Here is a 27153-nt window from a genome sequence, read left to right on the forward strand (position 1 = left end):
AAGTCTAGTCTCACCTTCAAGTTGAAGGTTTTGTGCACTCGGGGCTCCCTCCTCCAGTCTGCACGCTGCATCTGGCACCAGGGCTGCTGAATGGTTGTGAGGAACCTCCTTTAGCTTTGTGGGATGCTCAGTGTGCCAGCAGTACCCCCTACTCTGGGGGCGCTGTAACTGCTCGCCGTGGCCTTTGCATGCACTGGGCAAAGGATTCTCACAAGATCCTGTCAGTAGTCAGTGCAAATGCGCGGACTGGCCTCTGCTTCCTCAGCTCGCATCAGTGTCTCGGCCTGTGGTAAAGGCTTTTGGGTTTCCTGGCGCGAGTGTTGCGAGGAAGGAGCAGTGTGGAGCTGTCATGGGAGCTTATGCTGCCAAGACCCCAGCTGCTGTTTGCAGGGTGAAGGCTCTGACTGCAGGAGTCCGTACTGGTCCCGCTGGCACGTTGCTGGGAAGGGCACGCTGCCGGAGCCCTGCCTGTCGCTGACGAAGCAGTGACGTAGGGTAACCGGCAGCAATACTAGAAGGACAGCGCATACAAGAACTCCCCCGGGAGAAGGTGTGGGAGGCAAGCCTGCCCTTGGTGGTGGGTCAGACTAATGCTTACCCTCTTTTCTTCTATTTTCCTGGGTAGAGTTACACGTTCCTCATTTCTTCGGACTATGAAAGGGCAGAGTGGAGGGAGAACATCCGGGAACAGCAGAAGAAATGTGAGTGTCCCTCAGCTGGGCAATGGCACAAATACTGCTGTGCTACTTCATTAGAGAGCAGGAATCCAGAGGGTGAGGTGTGGGGCAGGGCTCCCTAGGGAAAGATGGACATGCAGCAACATCTGCAGCACAACATGGGTGTCTTTTGTCTTTCTTCATCTGAGCCTGTCTGAAGGACTTTTGCTTGCAACACCACACAGTGAATGTGTGGGGACAGCACTCAACATCAAGGGATTTTCCATTGCCCCTGGAGATCAGAGCTCTCTGGAGTTCTGGGTTGAGGGAACAGCTGCACCCTTTTACTTGGCTCCAGCCTGAAGAAATACTTTTTGGAATGGGTATTTTTTGACTTTGCAAGAAAATAAGAGTCCCTCTTGCTTCCTGTGCACCACCCTGAGACTTTTTACACCAGAGAGTAACTAAACATGCCCTAAACAGAGCTGGGCTGCAGCAGCAGTACAGCCATAAGCACCATGGTACTGTCACAGGGAGCTGCTCTCCAGTGTACGCCCAGAACGAGGGAATATGCATCCAGTTTCTGCATTGAATTTTAACTGCTCCTTTGAACCTCCTTGGCAGGCTTTAAAAGCTTCTCACTCACATCAGTGGAGCTGCAGATGCTGACAAACTCCTGCGTGAAGCTGCAGACAGTCCACAACATTCCCCTCACTATCAATAAGGAAGGTGAGACCCATGGTTTGGGCTTTCATATAGCGCAGCTGCAGTGAAAGCCTACCTCTGCCTTTCTTTGTGCATTTCCCTAGAGCTGCTCTTACTGTTCCTTTTTGCTACAGGCTTCAACTTGATGACAAGTGACAAACTGGTAGTTGCTGTAAAACAGAAGTTGACACCATATGTACTCATCTGTGTAGCTTAGCTGAAGTAGATGGTAGCATACAAAGAGTGCGCGGCAGAGACAAGAGCAATCAGTGATCCCAATGTTATTTGCAACAACAATAAAAATACAAGCTCCAAGCTATATGGCTACATCTGTATTAGTAAAATAAACATCCCTGGACCATCCTCCAGTATATATTCAACAACTGTTAAACAGCCTTTGCGTGCAGCCATCCTGCCAGGGATGTTGGCATGTCCTGCCAGGGAGCTAAGTGCCTGTTAGAGCCCTGGCCTGGGGCAACTTCTGAAGTATGCCTGGGAACCCTTTGGAAGAGCACTAGTTGGCAAAAGTCAAAACTGTCTCATAGACCATCCTAACAATCTGAATAACTCCAGTGCCTAAATTACTATTTAACCTGCTAGTATAGACTTAGCCTCTCTATTTCACTTGTTCTCATTTGAATTTCTCCCATGCTGTCTTGTTGACCCTAGAAGTAACTTTGTAAAACCCCCAAATTTCCAGAAAATATTACAGATGGAACAGACAGTGAACCTGGAATGGTGTTCTCCTCCCTATTACAAAATTGGCTAGATTATGTGCTCCTGCCATCCATTTTAAGGAAATCTTACCCCAAACTCATAAACCTGTGAAATATCAATCTTATCACTCTGTCTTTCTCTCTTGGCTCCTCTGTGAACTTCAACAAAATTTCTTGCATCTTTTGTGCAGATGATGAATCCCCAGGTCTCTATGGATTCCTAAATGTCATTGTCCATTCTGCCACAGGATTCAAGCAAAGTTCAAGTGAGTTGCAGTTCTGTAATACAGAGATGCTTGATAGGGATTGGCTAGCAAGGGTGAGGCAATTCAGGTGCGGTGACAGTTGGGTATGGATTGATTTAGAACTGCAGCATCTAGGATGATGGTGAAAAAGAGAGGTGATTTGGGGAACTGGAAGTGAAAATGGGGGCACTGGTGTAAATTTAGGGGAATGCAAAACTCTGTTAATAACTCTCAGAAGGATCAGGATCAAACATACATCATTTTTCTCTGGGCCTAGCTTTTTTATTTTGTTTTGATTACTTTGTTTTTTAAGCCATGTTTGCTAATCACCCAAAAGTTTTAGATGCAAGTCAGGCCTTATCCTCTGTTTTTCATGCAGTGGAAGGATGAGAAACAGGCTCTGAGATCAGATTTGGTGGTGTCTGTGGTAAGAAGTAAAAAGCGTAAAAATTCAGGGCAAAGATTTGACAGAAGGATCAAACGAGGTAAAAAGCAGAGAACCCCTGCAGAAATGCACATGCTTCTCAGCCATCAGTGAGGGTAATTCAGGAAGAATTGTTCTTATGCTTTCTTTAGTGCACCAGAAGATACCTTTTTCAATGATACCTCTCTACTCCCAAACTGCTAGTGCAGCTCGGTATGGGTGCATCCTACAGCATTTGACTGGAGAGTACACTTATTCTAAGCAGTGTCAACCCCTAGGAATGCAACACGTTGGTACTTGCCCACTATCCTTTAAACCATCCTTAACATAGGTTATAGTAAATGTAAAATGATGTATATAGAAAGCCCATATGCAGACACCTATTAAAAAGATGATAGCGAAAGGTGAACAGGAGTAAGATAAAATTTCTGCAGTATCTGTGTGTCCTTCGATAAGAGGCAGGAGCCTGCTATTCTCTATTATCCAGCTGGCAAGTTGTTGCAAAGTGTACCTAGCCATGTGGCTGGGGATCCTGTTCTCATCTGCCCCTTGTGTGCAGTCTCAGGAGGAAAGGCGTGATTTGGATGTACATGGTTTCTGTTATCCTTCCACCTGCCGAACCCACTGACTTCCCAGGTGCTGGCTTAACTCTAAACAAGTCATTAATCTGCTATGATTCAGATGCGTCTTGCCCTCTGGCAGGGCAATATTCATATTCTGTGTAGAGACCTTCACTTCTTGAAACTAATATTTTATATCAAATGCGTGTGACTGGACAACATAACATACAACACTACAAACGGGGGAAATGCCTGCAGCTCATTACCATTGCTTCAATGACACTAGATACCTCATAATTAAACACTTTGGGAAGATAATGAGTTTGTGATGGCTGACTCCTAACCTTGTCTCTGAGGGGTACTATGATACCAATACTGTTTTCAGTGAGTCAGCTCTGATGTGTTCATGGGATCCGATTCTACCTGGGGAAGGTACATTTCTCATAGATGTACACCTTCTGCTCAGGGTGGATGGGTCTGGGAAGTAGTGGATACCAGCATACACCAGACTTCTGGTACAGGTGAAGGGCTCGTCCATGCTGAGGGCATTGACACTGCTGTGCTGGTACTTTGGCTTCATAAAGGCAACTCTGTTGGTCCAAGTGCACTGTATGATAAGCAGGATTTGCACTGGACAGTGTTACTGGTATTAATACAGAGAAGATATAGATGAAGAAACCCCTCAAAAGTAATAAATGTAAGATAGGAGATTTTAGAAATTTGAACAAAGCCTCTGTGTCCGTTTCCTCTCTTCTCAGACTTGTACTGCACATTAGAGGTGGATTCTTTTGGGTATTTCGTGAACAAGGCTAAAACTAGAGTCTACAGGGACACCACGGAGCCCAACTGGAATGAGGTAGGTTGGACTGTTCTTGATGTGCCTTGTTCCGTGTGCCAAACAGCAACGTATGATGAGCAGACAACCCGCAAATGAAAGAACAGTTTGCATGCAGCCTGCGCTGCGTGCTCTGGACTTGTGCTGCATGTGCTGCCTCTCAGAAAGCATATTTGTGACAAGTTCCTGTCATTTCACTTAGCTCTTGGTGCTTGCAGAAGATTTTCTCTTGGATTATCTATAGTTAAACAAACATTTCAGCACAAATGAGCCTTGCGTTGTTCAGCATCTCATCATTTAAACAGATATGTTTGTGGGTTTTTTTAATTTTTAAAAGACATCAGTGAAAATATATTGAATAAGGAGGTGTTTTTGAAGGTGGTTTTGTTTATTTGTTGTGAGGGGGAGGCATTAGCTATAGACATTCTGCCTGTTTACAGCCAACTTGTAAACCTACTGGGGAGTAAAATTAAATACAAGGAATGTGGGTAAGTTTGTTTCTTCAAATGATGCTTCACTGAAATCCAGTGAAACCTGTCTAAGGAGTCAACCGTCTTTCTTGTCTCTGATTTAACCACATTATATGTATACAAAATACAATTTCAGTTTATTTATAAATCAACTCCATTAGGCAGGAGGTTTTGGTCAGTCTGTGAGTGCTCCCTCCTGATAGGTTTTAAGGAGACGGCATAGATTATTAAGAAGCAAGTATCCAGCTGTGGTGTATTCATTGCTGTTTCCTTTCCTGGTGCCCTGCAGGAGTTTGAGATTGAGCTGGAAGGCTCACAAACTCTGCGGATTCTGTGCTACGAAAAGTGCTACAACAAAACCAAGCTCACCAAAGAGGATGGAGAGAGCACAGATCGCATAATGGGGAAAGGCCAGATCCAGGTAAGAAGACTGTGCTTAACTCATTCCTACTATCCTTACTGCAAAACATAATAGGACTTTTGAATCCTGGAGTGTCTTGTGGAGTTGTTTTCTGCCTTCGGATTGTCTCAACATTGGGAATTTTTCTCCAGATGGTGAGGAAGACAGTATGTGTGATTCACAGTTAGGAAGTCAGCAGCCTTTTCCCTCATCCCTTGTCCCTCATGCCTACTTTAGTACCCTTATGGAATAGATGCTCTCTCAGAAGAAGCTGAGTTTTGATCTCCAATTTGCCTCTTAACATCAAAACTTTCAGGAGAGTACATGGTAACCGCACAGTCATTGAGCCCTGGGCACTGCTGAGTATCCTCGATCTGTGACACAGGGAAGTGGCTGTAAGAAAAGAGGCAGTAATGAATATAGCACCCCTTCCGTAAATCATGCGGAAGAAATGCTACCCTATGTACATGCTGGAAGTTGACTGATGTGATAGCGAAGCCTTGGAGGACAGGCTTATTGTCCTGATAACTGCCGTGTCCAGAGTTTAGTGTCCATGACAACAGACTGCATCTGAGAAAGATAAATGGGTTATCTGAACTTTCCACCACTGAGAATCAGCATGGGACACCTTGGCTATGTGGCAAATTTGTAATACAATGGGGGAGGTGATGAGATGATTGAAAGCGGATGCTGCTTTCAGGGAGCTGCTATGTGATCAGGAGCTAAAGCTCCATACAGGAGGAATCAGGCCCCTCAGTGCAGGGTGACCTGGAGAGCACATGTTCCCCGTCTTCCTCCAGATTGCTGCACTCTTCATGTGTGTTTAAATGCTTGTTCTGAGGACACAGTCTCTGAGTTGGACTGGATGTTGTTCAAAGCAGAGACCCAGCCCAGCTACATTTTCCTTTCTGGCTCTCTGAAAAATACTGTCAGTTCTCCCTCAGTTACGTTTGACTCTTCACCGCTCCTTGAATGACAGCTTCCTCCAGCGTTTGGGTGATGATGATCACACACGCCAGGGCCGCTTGCGGGATTTCAGAAACAGCTCTGATTGAGGGTGGCCTGCAGGATCGTATCTCACCTTTACTGTAGAAGGGTTCGTTGTCTACATAAGTTTCATGAGGCCTGTTCCTTTCTCTCCCACCTCGCAATCCTGAGACTGCCATGCTATTTTTAGGGAAAACTTTGTCACAAAACCTGCTGGTAGATGTTTGAAAGAAAATGCATGTACAAATAAATAAATGTGCTGGTACATGGTGGCTCCTGTGGTCTCTCTCAGGCTAACCAGAGATCTGTATGTCCCTCGTTCTGACAAAAACTTATTTTCCATGGAGCTAAGCAATTACATAAGAAAAACTTTCAGCCCTGAAATTCCCTGAATATTTGTGGGGGCTCACTGGAGGACCCTTGAATCACTGACCTCTAAATTCTTCAAATATTTTGCATAGAATGATTAAGTTTAATAAGTAAAAATAATTTTTGGTAATACTTGAATATTAGTTACTTCTTGATTCTTTTAGAGAAACCTGAACAATTTTGAAAGGAAAAGTACCAATAAAAATGTTTTAGTTAATGTGTAAAAGTTGCATTCTGTTGTATCCCAAAAAACAAACCCTAAAGCTCTCTTGCCTTCTGTAAATCCCCCTTGCAGTTTATAAAGAAACTTCTTGACATCTCAGAGCATCCTCTTTCAGAGGGCTTTCTCAGTTCTCTGTGATTTCAATCCCATAAGACAATTTGTTAGCATTATTCAATAACTGTAAAGAGAAGTCATAACAGAGTCTGGTAAGATTTGGGTTGGTAAGAATTATTAAAGGTTTTTATTTTGTTTTTTTATTATTATTATTTTTAAAGCAAACCACCAAAGAATTTCTCTCTGTTAAGAAATAATAATAGTGCAGCAACAAAATCAAATCAGAATCTGTAGCTGAAGGTTAGTTTTATTAATGCTGTCAGCATCTTTTCCTGTCACTCATTTTATATACATTTTCTTTCAGGATTTTCACAGGTGCTTTTACATTAAGCTTTGTTTACTTTAGATTCTGCTGTAAATGGGGCTTTGTATGTTGTTGTTTGTTGTCATTGTCCTTATTCAGCTGAAGTCTGTCCTGTGTAAAGGCAAGGTCTATGAAGTTGGGTGAGTTTTTTCCAAAATTCCCTTACGTTGAAAACTCTGGGAAAGTCAAGAGTCATGCCTACAGCCTACTGTTGATAAACACAAGGAAATTTCTGTGTTGGCTAAACCACAGCATATTGTTAAGCCATGTATTATTATTGTAAATCTGCAACTTCCCACTCCTGGGATTTCTGACTCACCAAATCCTTTGGGCTGCAGAGATGAAGACAATGCATCAAGGAGACGAGGACTGTTTTTGCTGTGATGTGTTTATTAAGTCTCTCCATTACTTAACGGCACTGGAGGAAGGAAGACTGGAAATTGGTCCCTGTGTTCAGAAGCTTCCAGGAATGGGCAGTAATTTTAATAGCTCCCATTGCTCATAGTTTCTCTTCCTATGGAATATTTTATTTACCTGTTTTTATAGCCATACGCAAGAGCTTCATTGCTTGTCAGCCTGAGAGTTTTCTCCCTGAAAAATAGAACCATTAGGTTTAATATGGGAGCACCTCTTGTAAAGGTAGAAGGGAAGTCCTCATCAGACCTTTTGGACACGGCAGCACTGCCTGTGCAGCTGTTTAGCTAACTTGTGTGCATAGGTGGTGGCACCTGTTACATCTCAGGCATCGAGAAATGCAGGGAGAAGGTGCCATTCCTGGGATGAAGCTGGGGTTATCTGGTATTTAGGCGAGAGGAGGAAATGGACATCTTACTATAGCAGGGAACATGAGGCTTAGTTCAGTTGTAAGTATCAGCTCCTCTCATTTCGAACTCTTTTTTCTTTTTTTAGGTTTTTGTTTGTTTTTTTTTCTTTTTTCTTTTGCTGGTTGTTACCTTGCAACCCATCTTTGGCACTTGGGAGGCTGGTCCTTTTGTCCTTTGAATTTTGCACATCGTGGGGCAGGCACATCCCCATGTTTTGAGTGTAGCAGCCTTTTGTTTGGTCTTGAGACTCTGCATCCACATGGGCACATATGTTAGCAAAACTGGTCTCAATTTTCGGAACAAACTGCATGAGCAGATTAATCCTTTACCCTGTGATCCATCTCTTCCAGTTGGTGCTGCCTAGAAACTCTGCTTCCTTCGTTATTTTTTTCTGCGTGATCAGCTCAGGCAAACCATTTCCTTCTCTCACAGCAGTGCTGGAAAATTAGAGAGGATATGACCTTAGATCACTCATTCTCTGGAAGCAGTGCACCACCGTTCCTCTGTTGCCATGCAAATCACTCTTATCTGCTTAATTATCTGGGATGTCTCATAGCAGTGCACATGGCTATTTCAGACATCTAGATTGTTTTCCATGTAAAACAGATTGTCACATGCTGTACCTCCCAAGTGTCAACTCGGAAAACCTTTTACGCGCTCAAGTTCATTTAAGCAGTTTGCTCATGCAGAACAGTATCCCAGCAATGAAAATAGGGTGGAAATGAAGAAGGCAATGGGTCATGTCTAAAGGGTGATGGCAGGAAAGATTAACATGTCAGTGGGGAGCTTTAAGAAGAATCGGGTTATGGCTGGACTGGGAGTTTCCAGCAGCAGTGAAACTCTGACAACACGTATGTCACATCAGTTACAATTAAAAATTGCTGGAGTGTGAAGCTGCCATGGAGATTTAATAAAGGGAGGAAGCAATGTGAATAAATAACATAAAACACGCTAACCTTAAGACTGCCTCATTCCCAGGCGTTTTGCTTCCACTGATGCTTGTTTGTTTTTTCTCTTACTGTATGCTTTCTTTTCTTTCCTGAAAAAAAATCTGCAAACTCTGGTGGTTTCCTAAGGCAGAGCACAGGCTCCCTTCTCCCTAGTCTCTGGCCTCTCCTTCCTCCTGACCAGCATCCTCAGTTCGCCTTTTCCCAGGTCTCCACCACCATGTGTTCTGCACACACAGCCCTACTGACTGCTGTACGCTAATTCTCTTTCTTAACTCGGTGCTAAGCTGCTTCGAGGGCCAGAGCTTTGCACTCAGAAATCCCTGCGGTGCTGAGCCGCTTTGTGCTATTGTGTTTTGTGCAGGGTACGGAGAGACATTTCCTTGATTCATTAGTGATTTTTGGGCTGTAGCTCGCCACAGTAAATGCCAAAGAAAGACCACAAGGGGACTTGAGGTGCCGGGGGAGTGAAGGCAGACTGGTTTATTTGGATTTTTGCTGTGCAGCCTGTGCTTTTGGTGGGGACTATGCAAACAAGACCCGGAGAAGACAGACTTTGAGGGTTTTAGCAGGTCTGTTCCTATTTGGATGGTCTTGGAAACACAACACAATTTTTCATGCTTTCAGTGGATATGGGACAGGACTTTGTCATTCAAACCAGGCAACTGTTTGAAGGAAATGTTTAGAGGTGCAGTAAATTTCACTGTCAAATTAATGCAGAGCAGCCATTTCGCAGTGCCTCCCCGCTCCTTGGCCGGCACAGCGTGTGCTGGGTGCTTGCTCGCGTGGAGCCGCCTCCGTTTGGCGGCTCTCAGCAGATTGCATTCTTCTACTCCCTGTTCCTTCTTCCAGGTCATTGATCTCCAAATAGGGCCAAAAGACAGCATGACCCCATTTGTCACAGGCCCTCTCCATGCTGAAGCATCACACTCGCTAGCGCTCTTTGTCTTTGGTTTGCTTTGTAACCCGCCTGCGCCAGCTGCCCTTTCCCCACGTTGCTGTTGCTGGCTCTACAGGGCCAGTCATCTGTAGAGTCCAGGGCTGAAAGCTTGCTCAAAATCTAAATGACGGTCTCTGTTTCCCCTTGACTCTGTTATTTCCTACTGTGACTTATCAGACTGTTAGACCTGATCTTCCTGTCTCACTCAGTATTGTTAAGATTCATAAGTATTCAGTGTCTGCTCTTTTATTTGTTTACCTCATTTAAATGTGCTATTTAAAAAGCACTTTGAGCTGGGTTTTTTTTTCGGGGGGGGGGGTGGTTTGTTTGTTTTGCTTTGTTTTGTTTGTTATTGCCAGTGATTTGCGCGGGGTTGCCTCAGGTCAGCCAGTCCCGCTCCCCTGTGCTTTTTCTCCCCATCTGTCCACTCAGTGCAACCTGCTGCCTAGCCCGATTCAGGCAGCCGGCGGGGCGTGCGGGGCGCCTGCCAGCCCAGCAGCAGAGTTCTGAGGTGAGGGAGCAGCAGGTACGCTCGCTGTCCTGGCCAAGCCCCTGTCGTCGTCCCCCAAGGAGAGTCTCTCTCTCTGAGCTCCAGCTCCAGCGCACTGGCTGGAGCTTCTGCTAGTCCTTCACAGCCATATGACATTCGCTTTGGAGACAGAGTAGAACTGTACTTGCTTGGATATTTTTTAACATCTCTTTACTTGCTTTCATTTTTCACTGTGGTGGGGGAGCTCACTAGATGTAACCTAGAACCCGGCCATAACTGGTAATACCTGATAACTTAAGTAACATGTAACTGGGCCCTACTGGAATCTTCCTTTAACTTTTCTGCAAATATTCAAAACCCTCCTCTACCTTCAGTCTTAAACACTGTCTCTCTGCTATAAATCATACTCTTTAGTGACTCCATTCTAAAGGCAAATGGAAAACTACCTCTGCGTTGGAGGATCAGTTGTGACTGTGTCTCAGCAGGGCTGTTCTGGCAGCATAACTAGACGATAACTTTTTAGGCAGCTGGAGGTCAAGTTTTCAGGAATACTGAGCACGGTTACTCTTTGTAGGAAACCAGACACTTCAGAACTGGTTTCCTCTCTATTCTGGGAAAAGAATGCAGTTGTTGAAAGAAACCAAACTTCCAGCACGGAAATGCAGGGGAGAACAGCCTAAATTCTGGCTAACTTGTGGAGACCTTGGCCAGCTTCACAGGCGGGGGCGGATCTCTTCCGTCAGAGTTATAAGCAAACCCTCTTGGCAAACAGGCTGTTATTGGGGTTTGTTGGAGCACCGAAGCTAAGCACTGCTGCCCATTGGCCTCCTGGACCTTAAGCTTTGTGCAGCCCCAAAATGTGGGAGCTGTTGGTTACTGACTATTCCTTACAAGGGGTCTTCAGGAATTTCTGCCAAAATTGCACCTACAGGAACCGGTCTGATTCTACAGGAAAATATGTGTGTGCTGGCAGCATCCCACTGTGGGCTCACGTCCGCAACAAAGTGCGCAGAGATAAGGTTGGCCTGACTTAATCTTGTCTGATGCTTCTTTGGGTCTCTGCAGTGTGAGCAAGCAGGGAGAAGCTTTCCTCTCTGCTGACTGTGTTTCTGGGGAGTGGGGAGGGACAGTGTCATCTCTGTAGCTGACAGCAGCATTGGGCCAGTTTGTTGATTTGAGAGGGAGTATGAGTGTGATTGCATCTAGTAACTCCCGGGATGTACTGCAGCAGGCATTAAGTTCAGCATTTACTTCTGCCTGGCAGAGAACTCCCACTGCTGTTGCATGGGGTTTTGTGGAAGGGAGGAACTAGGTGCCACAGGACTAGCTCTAGTTACCGAATGCCTTTTTGTTTGCTGGCAACAGTAAACTCCAAACGCAGAGTCGAGTGTGGTTGCCTGCTTCCAGTCTTACCGTGTCTTGGTGTTCAAGAACCAGGTTTTACAAAGCCAGCTCAGGCGTCACCAAAGTCTGCTTCCTTTGGCTGATTTCTGATTACTGATAGAAGTCCCCGTGCAGGAAGGTCTTTTCTCTCTTTCACCAGTGCAGTTGGAGCTGGGGCCAGCCTTTAGCGGCTCAGATGTGTTTGGACTCTCCCAGGTAGTAGTGGAAACGCTGGGTGATGTTGGTTTGAGCACTTGAGTAGGCTGCTCCCCAGCCTTCCAACTGTCCACTCAAAAGAGATCAAGCAAAGCTGAAAATCGGAACTCAGGCTGTAGCTTTTATATTTCTGCTTTGAGTATTTCAGTGCTTGCATTTAATTAACTTTTTTGATTGTGAAAATGAACTATGAGAAGGCTTCCCAAACTGAAATAAAGCACACACAAATGCATAGACAAGGGTATATATGTGTGCATACATATACACAGGAGTTCCTCAATTCTTGATCTTGTTTTTCCTGAACTTTGAAAATAATATTCAAAGCCTCTTTGAGGCAACAAATTAGGGAACAAACGAGATCCTCCCTGACTTTTGGGTTGGGAACCTACAGCTTTCTTATAGTGGCTATTTCTGAGAGAGAGATCTGAGAGAGGGAGCAAGAGTGCCTTTCCTCTATTTCAAATCAGAGCTATTTCAGAAATTTCTCCTCCCTTCTTCTCACTCCCAGCCCTGTGAGATGGGGTGATTTTTGCTGTTTGTTAATGTGCATGTTGTGCTATGTCAACTGAGAGCAGTCACCCTTTTAGGTGGGTATGAGTCAGCAGCAGCCCTGCTCAGAGAAGGGCACAATCTCTGAGTGTCCTGATACTTGAAACCTGCAAATCCTTGGGAAATGTGTTTTCCTATGGAAAGGAAATAACATGTTGAAAATGGCAATGCTCTGCTCACCTCAAAGCCTTTCCAGGCTAGTTGATTTTCTCTGAAGTCTGTTTCTAACTCATGGGAAACTTTCATGTTTTTCAGCTGGAGCCACAGGCATTACAGGACAAAGACTGGCAACGCACGGTCATCTCAATGAATGGAGTAAGTACAGAAAACGGAAAATAGCACTGCTTCTGCACCTCGTATGTGGTTTATTTCTTTGCTCTTCATTGCAGCCTAAGAAAACAGACGAAAATGTTGTTTGAAATGTAACAGCTCTTTTTTGTTTTGTTTTGTTTTTTCCAGGTTGAAGTGAAACTGTCGGTGAAGTTTACCAGCCGGGAATTTAGCCTGAAAAGGATGCCATCCCGGAAACAGACAGGGGTCTTTGGGGTCAAGATTGCTATCGTCACCAAGTGAGCTGATGGGTCATATTTCTCCCTACTGCTTTTTTAAAAGCATAGTTGGCCAGTGGGTTGCACCTGTCTTTACCCCACCAAGGGATGTGTCAGTACACTCTCCTTCACTGGGGTAGTAGTGCAGATGGCTGTTGCTGCAGAAGAGAGAGGCTTTATTTTCCTCCAGCTTCATTCTTTGCCTGGAAGGAAACAGCACACACACAGCCTGGAAAAGCAGGGTGTTTACTTGCAGCATATTGAACTCTTCTGAGTTCTGGAAATGCCCCTTGCCCTTTTGCTCTGTAGTTAGTTGACTTGGTCACAAATTTCCAGAGCCACTGAACAGTGATATTTCCTTTCCATAATCGGAAATGTTCAAGTTCTTTGGATCTTGCCGTATTATTTTAACCCCTGATCTTTTGTCATGAACCGTTTGCCAGAAGAAACCTGTTTGTTCTGGTAAATAGTTTGGGAACTGTGGTATTTCCTCCCTATGGACTTGCATTAATTTGATAGCAACAGGGTTGCTATGTATGCAAGGGTTGTTTGGGAATCCTCTGATTACCTGCCCAGAGTTGCAAACTCTGGGAATGCTGGGACCCAGCTAGAAGCCCTAGCACGCAGGGCAGCTGCAGAACAGCCAGCCCCCAGGCTGAGATACTCAGAAAACCCTCTCCAACTTTAAAAGGAGTTTCTCAGCTGTCTTGATTGCCTGCTCTGACCTTCTCTCACCCCGGCCTTCAGAAGAGGTCTACATAGCAAAATGATGGCTTAGCCAGCCAGCCAGCCTGGCCGGGGTTACAAGCGTTGGTGGCGTGGTCTGTGCTGAACTCTTGTATCTGGCTTTCTTAAGGAGAGAGAGATCAAAGGTGCCTTACATTGTGCGCCAGTGCGTGGAGGAAATAGAGCGGCGTGGAATGGAGGAAGTGGGCATCTACCGTGTCTCTGGGGTTGCAACTGATATCCAAGCTTTGAAAGCTGCCTTTGATGTCAGTAAGTACTTGTGTCTGACGTCCCTTCGCTCTATGAGATCCTACGTGAGCTCCCTGTCAGATAGCTGTGCTACTTTTAATCATAAGTACCCCAAGAAGAATTAGGAGGTAGAGATTTTTGCGGAAGAAGAATTGTTTTACCCTTGGCTGTATATTTTATTAATGTTCTTCAGCTACACATATAACCTGAGACATACAATGGGAAGGATCCTTATACTAAGCAATGCATCTGTTATTGTGGGCAGGGCTCCTGAGTTCTTTTCTTAATTCTGTGGCTCGTTTGGTGTGAGAAGATCGTAAAATTAGATAATTTTGGCCAATCTTTGTGAAGCCTTTTTTGATCTTGGGCAGAAAAGGGTGGTGCCACATGTAAGAGAATGGCATGTGTGTTCCAAAAGGCATCCGAGATCAGTCAGATGAAACGCATCTAAATCGCTGAGGTACTAAAGGTGAAATTCTGCCCTTCTTTCAGCCTCCACACAGTGGTTCAAGGACTAGGCACCACTCAAGCCACCTTTGAGCTCTTTTTTTATGTAAGTGGTCATGAGGCCTGTGCCAGGTGCCTGAATTCATCCTTCCTGCATTTTTATTGACTTTTTTTGTAAAATTTCTTCCTTTTTGTATTTTATAATAACAACTTTTTTTCATTTGCATTAAATGACATTTTACACTATTCCTCATGACACCATGGCTGGCTCTGCTGGTTGGTCTGTTTGTTTTTGGGAAAGGAGGTTGGTTTTGTTGTTCTTTATGGTAACAAAACTGAAATGTGAGCCCTGAATTGCCTAACTGTGTACTTTAACTACACTCAGTGGGGAGTTAGACAGCTTCAGAGTCTCTTATTCTAAGCTGTTAGAGGCAGGGAATTGGAATGACAACTGTGGTCATTAACAGAAAGTTAAAATGCATATAAATAAAGTCATGCAGGGCTTGTTCCAGATCAGGCACAGGTCGCTGGCACAGCATAATGAATCCTGGATAGTGTTAAATTCCCTCTCGTTGATTTAAAGCTGGAAACCGTTTGGAATCATTTCTGTGGCACTTCTCAGTTGTCAGAACTGCTCATTTAATCTGTAGAAATGTAAACAGGAAGACTTTCAGCTCTTTGGCCAAAGAGGAAGGATAAACAAAGAGAGCCAGAGCAAGGAAAAAAAAAGAGTGAATGAAAGGCCAGCAGCTTCTTTACCTGCTACTCCTCTTTTCTCTTTCAGATAACAAAGATGTGTCAGTGATGATGAGTGAGATGGATGTTAACGCCATTGCAGGCACATTGAAACTCTACTTCCGAGAACTGCCTGAACCCCTCTTCACAGATGAATTGTACCCCAACTTTGCTGAGGGAATTGGTAGGTATTAGCAAAAATAACCCTTGATAACGTGGACCTGTATTAAAAACACTCTTTCCTACGAGGCTGCTCCTAAAGCAATATAAAAGCCATATTTATAATGTTGGACAGAAGCCTGGGAAAAAGCTGTATGGAAGCTGTAAGGGAAGTGAAATGCAGCTCAGAAATAAGGTGGAAACCTGTCTCTTGCTTGATTTTGGCAATTGCTGTGCTTTTAGAAGTTGAAAATGCCCTTTTTCTGAAGATTAAGTTAAAAGTAGAATGACAGCCTATTTGTGGAGGCTGTGCACATTATTTGCCCTATTAAATTTTCTGGAGAAGTCTTCTTTGGAGGGGATATACCTCATCATATCTTGATGCAGAGGGGAGGAAAAAAAAAGTAAGGGTTAAAAGCCTAAAAGCACTTCAACTGCTTGAGGGAAAAGAATTCTCTACACATCTATGAAATAAAGGAAAAAAATTCTGTAAGGTATTGATGTGCAACTCTGACCTTGCAACCTGCGATCTAATTGCTGTCCATTAAGGAGCATCCACTTCTGTTGATTTGGGAAATTCTGCAGTCAGCCAAGTTCTGATTCACTGCCTGTGGTGATGTTTTGTTTTGTTGATGTTTTGTTGATTTTCTGTCTTGTAGCACTTTCAGACCCTGTTGCAAAGGAAAGCTGTATGTTGAATCTATTGTTATCGCTTCCAGAACCCAACCTTGTGACATTCCTTTTCCTTCTGGACCATTTAAAAAGGTAATATGTGGATCCTTTAGTTGGAAAGAGGAGCCTTCCCCTAAATACACGCTGAATCAAGCAAATGAAGCACTTGCTGATTCGCTGTGAATGCTGGTCAGATAACTGTTGCCTCATACTCCTAGTGAGGTGCTAAATCCTGAATTCCATTCCCATGAAACCAAAAGGATTAGAACTGAAGGAAGGAATACCAAAGGTCTCAGGGCTTATCTAGTGCAAATGCAAATTCCTGCTGCAATAGCTCTGCAAAACTGCATCTGCATCTGGACAAATTTATCTGGATAAAATGATTAGGAAAAGTTTTTGTATAAATCTTAAAGATTTGGTAGCATTTAAGGACTCATGAACCCTGTCTCAAAAAGTGTCTGCAATCTAACATGATATATCTTTAAAAATTCCAGCTTCACACTTCTGGTAGCTGGAGTTGTCAGTTCCTTGCTTAGACCAGTCTTTCTGATGTTGTTTATGTTTTTGTAATATGGTTGTACCTGTGGAAAAACATTTTCCATGTATTTGGTATTAATGCAATAAGCATGCTTAATACATGCACAGTATTTTAATTTACGTATGTATTTTGTACAGAGACTGTCACTGTAGAGATGAAGATGATTTTGTGACTGAGGTCCTGGATTAAAATCCAGGAAATCTCGGTTCAACTTGTATTTCTGCTGCAGACCTTCATGCCCTTGGTCAGCTTTCTTAACATGTGTGCCTCAGTTTCTCATTTATAAAACTAGGATAAAAAGCATTCCTTTATTCCTGGGGCACATTTGTCTGTTCAGACAATAAGCAGCAGTCCCTTTCCCAAGTTTAAGCTATGTCTATAGAGTGCCTAGAGACTGTGGCTGTTAGACCAAGCTATTGCTTATATATCCAATAAATTGAAACACATCTGGGATAGTGGTTGATTGAATGTCTGTATCTAAAACTTTTTACAAAAGGAGCAAATATAGCTTCTTCCTTAAAGACACTTCAAAGCTCAGGTATTTATAAAGATCCTCCTTGACCATTGTCTCTTTTTCCAGGGTGGCTGAGAGGGAAAGCATTAACAAGATGTCCCTGCATAATCTTGCAACTGTCTTTGGACCAACACTGCTGAGACCTTCGGAGAAGGACAGTAAAATCCCTGCTAACCCTACCCAGCCTATAACAATGACTGATAGTTGGTCACTAGAAGTCATGTCCCAGGTAAAATCCTAAACTATTGAATCTTCTGAAGACAATGTGTGGGAAACTACAGTCCCCTAGCAAGGCCTGGTTCAGCCATCCTTCTATGTTTTCATGATAGTTTGGTTAGAAATATGAACAGCTTTCACCCCAACACACGTTTGAGACTCAGTTTGTGGAACAGAGTTTCCTCAGGCAGTTCAGTTTGCATCTGTACTAATACAGTTGCTCATGCAAAACCGTCAGTGTGAGTGCATACTGCGTGCTTTATGCTTATGAAGAATTAGATTTTGAGAGCCATCTCACAGGGCCTAGTGTCAGCTTTACAGATAAGGACTGTCAGTGTTTTTCCATGGTATTCCTCATCACTTGTATCACCTTCACTAATTTACAACAAAATATCATTGTAGATTCAGATTTCTTTGGCCACTGCTGCCTTCTGAAGGTAGTACAGAGAATTTGAATGGGGAGGCTGTGTTAGCTGCTCAGGCTGTGTTTCATACTTTCTTGTTTTAATAATAGCAAATTATAAATCAGAAAGACTTTTGCACTGAGGTGGAATGCCATCAGCATTGTCCTGTCATGGAAGCTGAAAAGAGCATCTGTGAAACACTGCAAGTTTTAATATCATGCTCATATTGTACACTGTATTAAAACGAATACATAACTGCAAGAAATTCCCGTGGAAAGAGATTTAAACATGTCTGCCAACTCTCAAATAACTAGGATGAGAATGAGTTAACAGGGCTTTATTATTACCTCTTTCTTCTTATTTTTCTTTCCAGGTTCAAGTTCTTCTGTACTTCCTGCAGCTAGAGACTATCCCTACCCCAGACAGCAAGAGGCAAAGCATCCTCTTTTCCACAGAAGTGTAGGTACCTGTGATACCAACAGGACTTAAAAAACTGCTCTTGGCAAGAATCTGCCACTCTTGAGGAGAAAGAGGACTGATGTTTCTTCAGACATTACTGGCCTGTTCCCACCCTGGGGAAATATGGGTCTCAGTGCTTCTGCTGTTTGTTAACCAGAGACAAGCTGAAGAAAAAGGAGAAAAATCTCTCTACTTTTGATCAGTAGAATCAGCAAAAGTTGAACTGGAGATGGAGCTGTGCAGGATCTCCACTAGAAGGCGCAATAGACACTTGAACAAATGCACCACAGAGTGTGGCTGTTATTCTTGTTGGGAATGTGACAGAAGGTATTCCTCATTTTATGGATTTAATTTATCATAAAGAAACTTCAAGATTTCTACTGGACCACTTGATAGGATACCCCTTTTTTGGGTGAGGGGGAGTTAAAGGATATATCACAACTGTGTCTTTAATAACTGCTGTTTTTAAAGTACTGTTCTAGGCCACAAAAAATAGTATTGCTTTGCCAAGAGGAGAGGGGAAGAGAAGGGTCTGGGATCTAAGATTCCCTCCTCAGAAATTCAAGTCTTGATTTGAACAGGGCTCTAAAGAAATGAGAGAAAGTTTTGTGTACAACTACAACTGCTGTTTTTTTTTGTCTCATCCACCCCTTCCCTTGCAAATCTCTGTACAAACTCTAGGGAAGGAGATGCCCTGCTCTTGCCTCTGTTGCACTTCTGACAGTTTTTGGTGTTAAGGGAGCCAGACCCAACCATATTACACTGTAAATACATATAGCAAATTAAAGAGAGGCAGGAAGGATTAGACTCAGTGCTTTATGATTCTGTTGCTGTTTGCATATAAAAGCAGGGGCAACATTATCCAGAGAGGATTGCTAAATTACTTAGATCCTGCCAAATTTAATGAAAATTAATTTAGAAGGCTTTTATTTCCCAACTCTCCAAAGAAAAAATGTTGTCATTCCATAATAATTGAAGCATTTGAGGAAAAAAAAAAAATCAATGGCTGTTTTGCTGGCTACTTACTCCAAACTTTTATCAGAATTTTTTTTTTGATACTTGAATTTTTGGAGGCTTTGTACATTGCTTCTCTGAGTCTTTTTCTGATAGATACAAATACTTTGATAAGATGTGTCAGAATGTACTTTATGGACAATCTAGGAAGTAGCATGCATGTGTATTCTCCAGAAATTCCAACCCTGTTTTAATTAAGAGCAGTGAAGAAATTTCTATGAAACTACATACAGCAGTACAAAAGGTCTAGCCAAATATCAACTTTGCGTTTTCCTGCCTAACTCAGTTAAAGCCACTGGGGCTACCTAGGCATAAAGGGCAGCAGTATTTGTCTATGGAATTGAAAAGGTAAACTAATTGCTGGTATCCAGACCAGAGGAAACTATTCCGGTCATGAAGCAGTTGTGCCAAACATCTTTGGGGCTGTGGGGATGATTCCCATTTCATAAACTGCTCCATCCCCCTTTACTTCCTACCCAGCTATGCAGCATCCATTTAGTAGCAACCAGCCATCATCATCCTAGCGAGAAGAAAAGTGCAGCCTGAAGACAAGGGAAGGAATCAGAATGGGGAAGAGGAGGGAGGGACAGATTTTAAAAGTAGTAATTGGTGCAGTTAGGTTGTCAACATCATTTGAGGGGAAATACCACAAAGAAAACAAACCCTAGTATGCTAAATTTCACATTTTCTGCTGAGTGGTCTGCAACCTCTCAATTCAAAAAAAAAAAAAAAACCTAAGGTGTCTTTCAAACAAACAGAAAGAAAAAAATAAAGGAAGAGAAATTATTTTGTAGTCAATGTAATTCTGACTGCTGCATTATATTAGAAATTATTGTACTGTGAAGTTGCAAATTCAAAAAGGAACAAATATAAATTTCAACTTTGTGAGTATATCAACATTTTGCATGCTTTGTAAGGATTCTTATAGGAATTTAATATTGCTTAGTATCCTTCCCTCCTTAGGTCTGGGAGAAAACCTCTTTGTAATGTAATGTACAACTAGAAATTCCTTCTCTCCTATATGTATTTCCACTACATTCCAGCTTTTGAACCCATAAAAACAGAAAAAAATGTTTATATTAGGAGGTGCTTGTTGTGGGGAGGGAGGGAATGAAGGCAAAGAAACTTGAAGGCTTGAAATTTTGAATTTTAATTTTTTGCCTTTTTGAAGGTAAAAATTAGTCACAATCCTGAAAAATGTTGACTCAAGAAAAGTCAGGCAGACCAGTAAACCACACTATATGGTTTTGTTCTTATGTATTTTTTCTCATTTTTATGTAGCAGTTCTGTAACAATCCTTTTACTCTAGCTGTTCACCTACCCGTTCCAAGTCATTGTTTGATATATTTGAGGCAGTAGCACTGCTGATGGCTTTGTTTAAAAGGAAAAAACAAACTACACCATGTACTAAGGTGATAACCTTTGCTTTTGGTGTTTAGAATCTGTGGCTGCTCTTTGCAGTGTTGAAACTGGAAAGCAATACCATAATGACTGTGCCAATTTCCTTTTGCCCAACCTTTTTATTTTTATTTATATAGGAAGTTAATTTTAATATTAAATTACTGATTTATATTATGTAACCATGAAAAAATTGCTTTTGCTTTGGTTACTGTTACAGGTTTTTGCTTTTAGTTTTTCATTACAATGCTCAGTTCTAATGTAACATTATCTAACATGCAGGCATGTGGATCAGGGAAAGAAAAGTTAATTTAACGTAACCCATTAATTATTTCTGTTAAGTATGAATATGTTTTCCCCCAAGCTGGTAATTTTGGGCTGGAAAAAATAGCACATCTTACTGCTGATGATGAGATCATGGAATGATTTGAAATATGAGAATTGATTTCTTGGATTTCCTTTAGTTTTGCAATTAAGTTTTTTCACATGGACTTATATTTTCAGAAATTAAGAATTTCCAAAAGACTTGTATTTTCTTTGCCCAGGGTTGTTGTATTTTTTTTAACTTTGTTTTATTAAGCGTTATCATATTAAACAAAAGGGACTTGCAAAACTTGGCTTTAGAGAAGGCCTTCTGATTTCTACTCTTAATATTCCCCTGTCAGTTGTGTGAGAAAACCTAACTCTTCCATTTTCTATATTAAAAGGTACAATATAAACAACATGAGAGCAAACTAACAAAAATTGTCATTTAAAATAAATTGTGATGTGCACTGGGAGTTTATACTCTTAGTTTCCAGTGTATTGGAGAAACCTTTCTAAAAATGTAGCTTTCAGCTGCAGGAATCTGAGATATGAAAACATTTAACAAGACTTTTTCAGGCGATTGTAGGATAGTCTGTTATCTCCAGTTTAAGGAGAGGAGTAAGTATCAGTTCCCTAGCATTTAGAGACTATTTTAAAATTCTCATGGATTTTTTAAACACTGATAGGTTTTTAAATCAGTAAATATTAAAAAAAGCAAACTATGAGACATTTTTTCAAAGATGGACAAGAAATAACAGCTACTGGATCAGTTTCAGCTTTGTGTTTGTTTGTGCTTTGTATGGGAAGGGAATGTCTGAAACCAAATTGAAACACATCCATTAAAATGCTGCTGGTGTTCTTTATTCTTGCACAATGTTAGAAGTTGAGGTAGTAGCTAAGCTAATTCAGGCTCTATTTAATATGCTGCTATTTTTTAATGTATCGGCTAAGGGCAAAAGACAGCAGTGCATTGACTACAGTATTTGCTGATGCCCACTGCCTGCCTCAATTCTGACCTTCAGTTGCTAAGCTAAGTTCCAGGCAATCAGTATGCACCGTATGAAGCAAACTGCAACTTTTTTGTTGGCCACTAGGTGGTGGAACCATAGAAGATGTTTATGGGAGATGCAGTATTTTTACAGTTTATTCATTTTACCTGTTTAAAAATCTGTTTTACAGTTGTTTATGTTAATTTTCTGTGACTTTATTTAAACAAATGTACTGTTCTGTAAAGTATACATGGAACTCCAAATCTGTTCATCACCATTGTAACACTGGAAGGCATCACAATGTGATCACTTCTCTTGCTGTGCCATTCTTTGAAGTATGTATAAAATGTAAATTGACCAGCGTGGCTTTTAAAGATGCTTAAAATTTGATGGAGAAAAACCAACACTCTCTGATTCCTCACTGGTTAATCCTTCCTTTGTTTCACTGCCTGTTCATCTCCTAAGATAACATTACCAGATGTGGCATTCTTACTATGGAAAATTTAATAAGAAATTGGAAATATTTTAACAAAAACCTCTACCCTTTCTCTTTTTACTTTAATTCTAGAAGTCAGGGACTTGTAATAACAACTTTCTAAGTTGTCGGCATTTGCTTCTGTTCCTTGAAGAAAAATAGGTTCTTAGTAGATAACATCAAATTACTCTTATCAAATTCCTAGTGTAGTTAGTAAGTCACTTGTTTATTCCCTCTTAAATTTGTAGTCCAGCTATGTTTTCTTTGTAAAATTTAACATTCTCATAGGACTGTTGTCTGAAAAACAAGTCTGATACCATATGCTTCCTTTAACACAGGGTAAGTGGAACTGAGATACTGGAGCCTTAGGGTTAGTATTAGGAATTCTCCATTCTAAGCTAGAATGAACTAATTGTTCAGATTTAGTCTATAAAATTTCTTATCGAATGAAGTATATTGATTGCCCTTAAAATCAATGGAAACGCTAAAGGAAGCACTTCTGGTAAATAACTATTCCTTAGCAAGATTTTAGGGAAGAAAAATAACACAAATGGAAAAGAGAAGCATAATTCAGATCATAACTCAGATCACGTGGTCTGGACTTGTGAGGAACAGTTCTCCTTTCAAGTCACAGAAGGAAGCTTATGCCCTGGATAACTCTGAGCTAAGACTGTATTGCCAGTAAATAAACATTAATATAGGAACTTCAGGAATTTAGCTATTGTAGCCTCCCAGTTCTGATGTGCTGCAATCCGTCTTTTTTGCTACTCAAAATTTACAGCCCAGCGATAAGAAAGCAAGGCTTATCACTTGCTCTCTAAGTTATTTTTTTTCAGTCAATAGATAGGGAGGAGCAGTAGAGAGTCTGTATATTACAGTAGATGGACCAACACCACAAAGAAAGAAAAAGCTAATAGAATCAGAAAGGTAGATTTTAGTTGATACCAAAAGAGCCAACTTCTGGACTATGAGGATAAAATGCCACAACATGCTATAATGATTAAATTGGTTGAAATATTAGGACCAAACAAACTTGAGTGTAGGCGTTGTCGTGATTCACCTCCTTCCATGGACATGTCACTAGACTCGGGCCTTCTAGGTCAAGCAAATGTGCAAATGTAATTGCCAAGAGTTAGGGAATGTATAAATGATTTAGTTTGTCTCAACTGTTGATTCCCTTTGTGTTACCATCTTATAGCGGAATTGGAGGAGACCATTGTATAAACATACACAGGTGACCTGTCTGAATATTTCCCATGTCATTTACTTCCTACTGTCATGTTTGACCCCTCAGTAAGAAAGACCCCTCCTTTTCCAACAGAAACCACTTCATGTGCTTCTGTACTGTAGAAACTACCACACTGGGAGATTCAGTTTATAGCAGAGCTACCCCTGGAGATGATAAAAAATATTTTCAGCCTTCTGGTGCAGAATAGACCAGGTACAGCTAAAGTGGACTTGTATAACTGTTTTGTGAGCTACGTAAGATTCTATTATTTACACCAATTCAAGCATATTTGGAAATGAATACGACTACAGAGTGCCCAAGCCTGCCAGAAATGTTTGCTCTACTGCTTTGTCTTAATTGCAGTCATGTTCAAATACTCTTGTCAAAAATGGTTCATCAGAATGGAGGACTTTTTTGGACTTCCCACGGTAGCTTTTGTTAGTATAACTGTTGCAGAGTCTCTTTCCCCAGTGGTAAGATGTTCTGAGAATCCAAGACGTTCTACAGATTAACCATTTCTCTCATCTGCAGAATGATTTATATTGCAAGGCCGTTTTATATCCCAGTGGATGTATAGGAGAGCATGCTGGTGTGCAACACAGCTTCCTGCCTGGAAAGAGAATACAGCTGCTTTCCACAGATACCCAAAACAGGGGTCGCAACCGGCAGAGCCTGCCAATGAGCAGATGGCCTTGGTTCTTAGATGCTCACATCTCCCCTGGGGCAGTTTGGGAGAAGCCAGAAGGCAGTGCTGGGAAGAGACTCATCCAGCTCCTTCTTTATTGTGCCTAATTGAATGATCAAATGCCAATTTACATAGAGTAGCTCAAATTTCCTGCATTTTATTCCCATTTAGGGAGAAATTGGGGCTACAGTAACTCTAGAGATTACACAAGTTGTCAGCTGAAAACTGATCCATATCTGAAAACTATTTCAAATGTAGGTCATAATGCAAAAGCTGCTATAGCAAAAGGACATTAATTTGGAACAGCCTCTTCTAATGTATTCACCCTCTGATCCCTTCTTTATGCCTTACATCTCACAGTCTAAGAGAAATCTCATAGTGGGCTTCTTCATAACATATAAAAACATGTGAAATTCACTCAGTAATAGCAATCTATTTGGAATCCTGGGTAAAACTTACCTATGCAAGGACAGATGTTTCAGGAGATGGGATATCAGTATTAAAAGTGATTGTGAACTACCAAGGCAGCAAGAAGAGGGTAACGAATTGTAGGGCTGGGTAACTGAGAGCATCACAGTGAATTTAAATATGATCTCACAGCAGGACACTGTGAAATGTTGTCCTTTCTGTGTCTGTCTAGCAAAAAAAACCCCCAAAATCGAAGTCTTCTTTTGCCATGTAAGTTGTGTAGTTTGTTCTTATCTCTAGTGTTGCAACTGTTTATAATCCATGAAGAATTCCAAGGAAAGGAGATAATAAGACTATTTATTTAAATATAAATACAATTAAATTATATAATTAGTGCTAAAGTATCAAGTATAGAAGAAAAACAACCTGTTATTGTTTAGATAATTTTGGGTTTCATCAGAGTTAATATTGTTGGCATTGTTTTAACACTATCATGTTAGGGAGTCTGTTTTTGACATTTTATACTGCTGTTAGTGCTTCAGTATCTCATAGTGCTCCATTTTTGGAAAAGAAAACCTAATTCTAGTAGTTTATTATTGAAAGGTGTTGAAACTGTACTGCTAAACATCTCTCAGGTTTAGGCCTAAAGAAAGGGAAAAAGGAAAGAAGAAAAGAGGAAAAAATGTCATTCTGGATTTTTTTTTAATTTTCTGAGATAAATAGTATGAAAAAGGGATCCAAAAACTGTATTTGGGGAAAAAAAAGTCCAAGGCATTTGTAGCCTTTCTTTGTACACAATGTTAAATAAAATCTCCTGTATCTATGTTTGTCAGGTTCTTTTTGTCTTATTTAATTAAAGCTGAGCCTACAGTAAACTTAAGTGTGTGAATTGCATTTGATTGAGTTTCCTAAAGGTATAGAATTTAACATTGTCATTTCCAAAAAAAGGCTATTTCATATTTTATAAGGTAAAAACTATATTAAATATAGTTACAGGATTAGTGCCAGATTAAACTAAAGCAACTATAATATATATGTAAGTGGTTTACACGGAAGGGACAGTAGTAGCTGGGCAAAATGGCCCATTTTTAGATCTATAGTAATCTTTTTGTAGGAATACTGTTTCAAAATGCAGCTGGTCACAAACTTTATAACTTTACATTTGTGTGCAAAGCAATTTAGCTGTAGTTACATATGTACTAACAAATCAGCTCTGGCCGCTAGTTCTTTAAATATTACATTGAACTAGTGTGTTATGTAGGAAGCGAAGTGGGGAGATTCAATGAGCTATTTACATGAAGTTTTCTTGGCGCTTTACTTAAATGTTACTTTAATTATATTAATCATTTAAGTAAATTTATGTTATAGTCCAAATTTCATACTAAATACAAACCTCTCTTTATAATAAAAAAATACCTATTTGAAAGTTCTTCAACTGATTTTCATTCAGCATGGATCAAAAAGGTGACATGTCTCAATGGCAATATCCAAAGTAGAGAAAAATGTGTCTGACTCTACAGTGTTTAAAACTATACTGAAACAAGAGGCAAGTCAAGAAAAAATGTCATGCTTACCCCTAAATCATGAAAAAAGGAGAAACACACTGATTGTTATTTATAATACTTTCTACAAGTGGTATATCTCTGTGTAATAGAAAATAGTTTAAAGTAGTTTTCAGATAGTTTAAATGTGGAATTCTTGTGCAAAATGGCCCTCTCTCAGTTAGAAAGCATACCTTTGTAGTTCAACCGCATTTAATGGTTTTAGGGTACCCCCAAGCGAGCACGGAAGGCTTAATGTCCTTCCAGATGCTGGCTCCTACTGGGGACACCACGCCAAGCCCTTCACTGACTACGGATGAACCCTGCAGGCCAGTGCTTCCCCCACTTGAAAACCCTGGGCTTGTAACTGTGCCATTACCTTGAGATGAATCACCGAGTGCAAGCTTGTGTAAATTCAACCCGTACACACTTCGGGTACATTACTTCTCTGTAGTGAGAAAAGAAAAGCGAAATGTAAGGCTGGAGCAGGCTGGGGAAGGTTGTACGAGTGCTTACCCAGGGATGTGGCATGCAAATTGCTGCACAGTTCCCTCCTGAACAGCTGTTTTTCCGTTTTTTTAAGCAGCCCTTGCACTACTTGCTGAGGCTTGGAGCAGGCTGCCTTGAGGCAGCTGCTCCTCAGAAGCCCTGCAGGACACAGCTACCCGCCTGAGACAGGCTCAGCGGTACCTGCCCTGCTCCCGAGAGCTGTTTGCCTGCTCTTTGTCAGAAGCCTCCCATTATGGAGATGCCATAATCCTCTTGGGCAATCTAATCCACGCTATAACCATCCTCACAATGAGAGAGATTTCCTAACAGACAGTCGAACCTCTCTTGCACGCATTTCAGGATGTAATACTGAAATACTGTGCAGGTTTTTTCAGTGACCTTTTAAGCTGAACTAGGATAATAGTTACTTGCAGTCAACTGCAGTTTGCTCATTAATTTACGGAGCTGGACCATGTGCTGTACAAAACGGAAAGCAGAACCCCTTTGTGGGCTAACGTGAGAAATACATTGTGCAAAACTAATGCAGGCATTTTTCATCTCTAAAGCACAAGTGATGCTGCTGATTGTGTTACTGA

General features: G+C 41.5%; 1 protein-coding gene and 1 long non-coding RNA gene across 2 annotated transcripts in view; one reads left to right on the top strand and one right to left on the bottom strand.

Moving 5' to 3' along the window:
- The window catches only part of LOC106486251 (BCR activator of RhoGEF and GTPase), a 59529-nt gene extending 34122 nt beyond the window's left edge, over positions 1 to 25407 (top strand). The window contains exons 12-23 of the mRNA XM_067307333.1: positions 626 to 701; positions 1281 to 1385; positions 2269 to 2343; positions 4065 to 4162; positions 4901 to 5032; positions 12613 to 12672; positions 12817 to 12926; positions 13762 to 13901; positions 15112 to 15246; positions 15881 to 15986; positions 17012 to 17174; positions 17939 to 25407. Of these exons, the coding sequence (XP_067163434.1) occupies positions 626 to 701; positions 1281 to 1385; positions 2269 to 2343; positions 4065 to 4162; positions 4901 to 5032; positions 12613 to 12672; positions 12817 to 12926; positions 13762 to 13901; positions 15112 to 15246; positions 15881 to 15986; positions 17012 to 17174; positions 17939 to 18028 (1290 nt within the window). The 3' untranslated portion in view covers positions 18029 to 25407. The remainder of the gene's footprint in view (positions 1 to 625; positions 702 to 1280; positions 1386 to 2268; positions 2344 to 4064; positions 4163 to 4900; positions 5033 to 12612; positions 12673 to 12816; positions 12927 to 13761; positions 13902 to 15111; positions 15247 to 15880; positions 15987 to 17011; positions 17175 to 17938) is intronic.
- Positions 6876 to 9182, bottom strand: LOC106486311 (uncharacterized). The gene is made up of 3 exons (XR_001292861.2): positions 8789 to 9182; positions 7962 to 8269; positions 6876 to 7599 (listed from the first exon to the last, which is right to left on the bottom strand). It is a non-coding gene; the product is annotated as an uncharacterized lncRNA (long non-coding RNA).
- Positions 25408 to 27153: the final 1746 nt, after the last annotated feature.

This window comes from Apteryx mantelli, chromosome 17, assembly GCF_036417845.1.
Source record: "Apteryx mantelli isolate bAptMan1 chromosome 17, bAptMan1.hap1, whole genome shotgun sequence".
NCBI lineage: Eukaryota > Metazoa > Chordata > Aves > Apterygiformes > Apterygidae > Apteryx > Apteryx mantelli.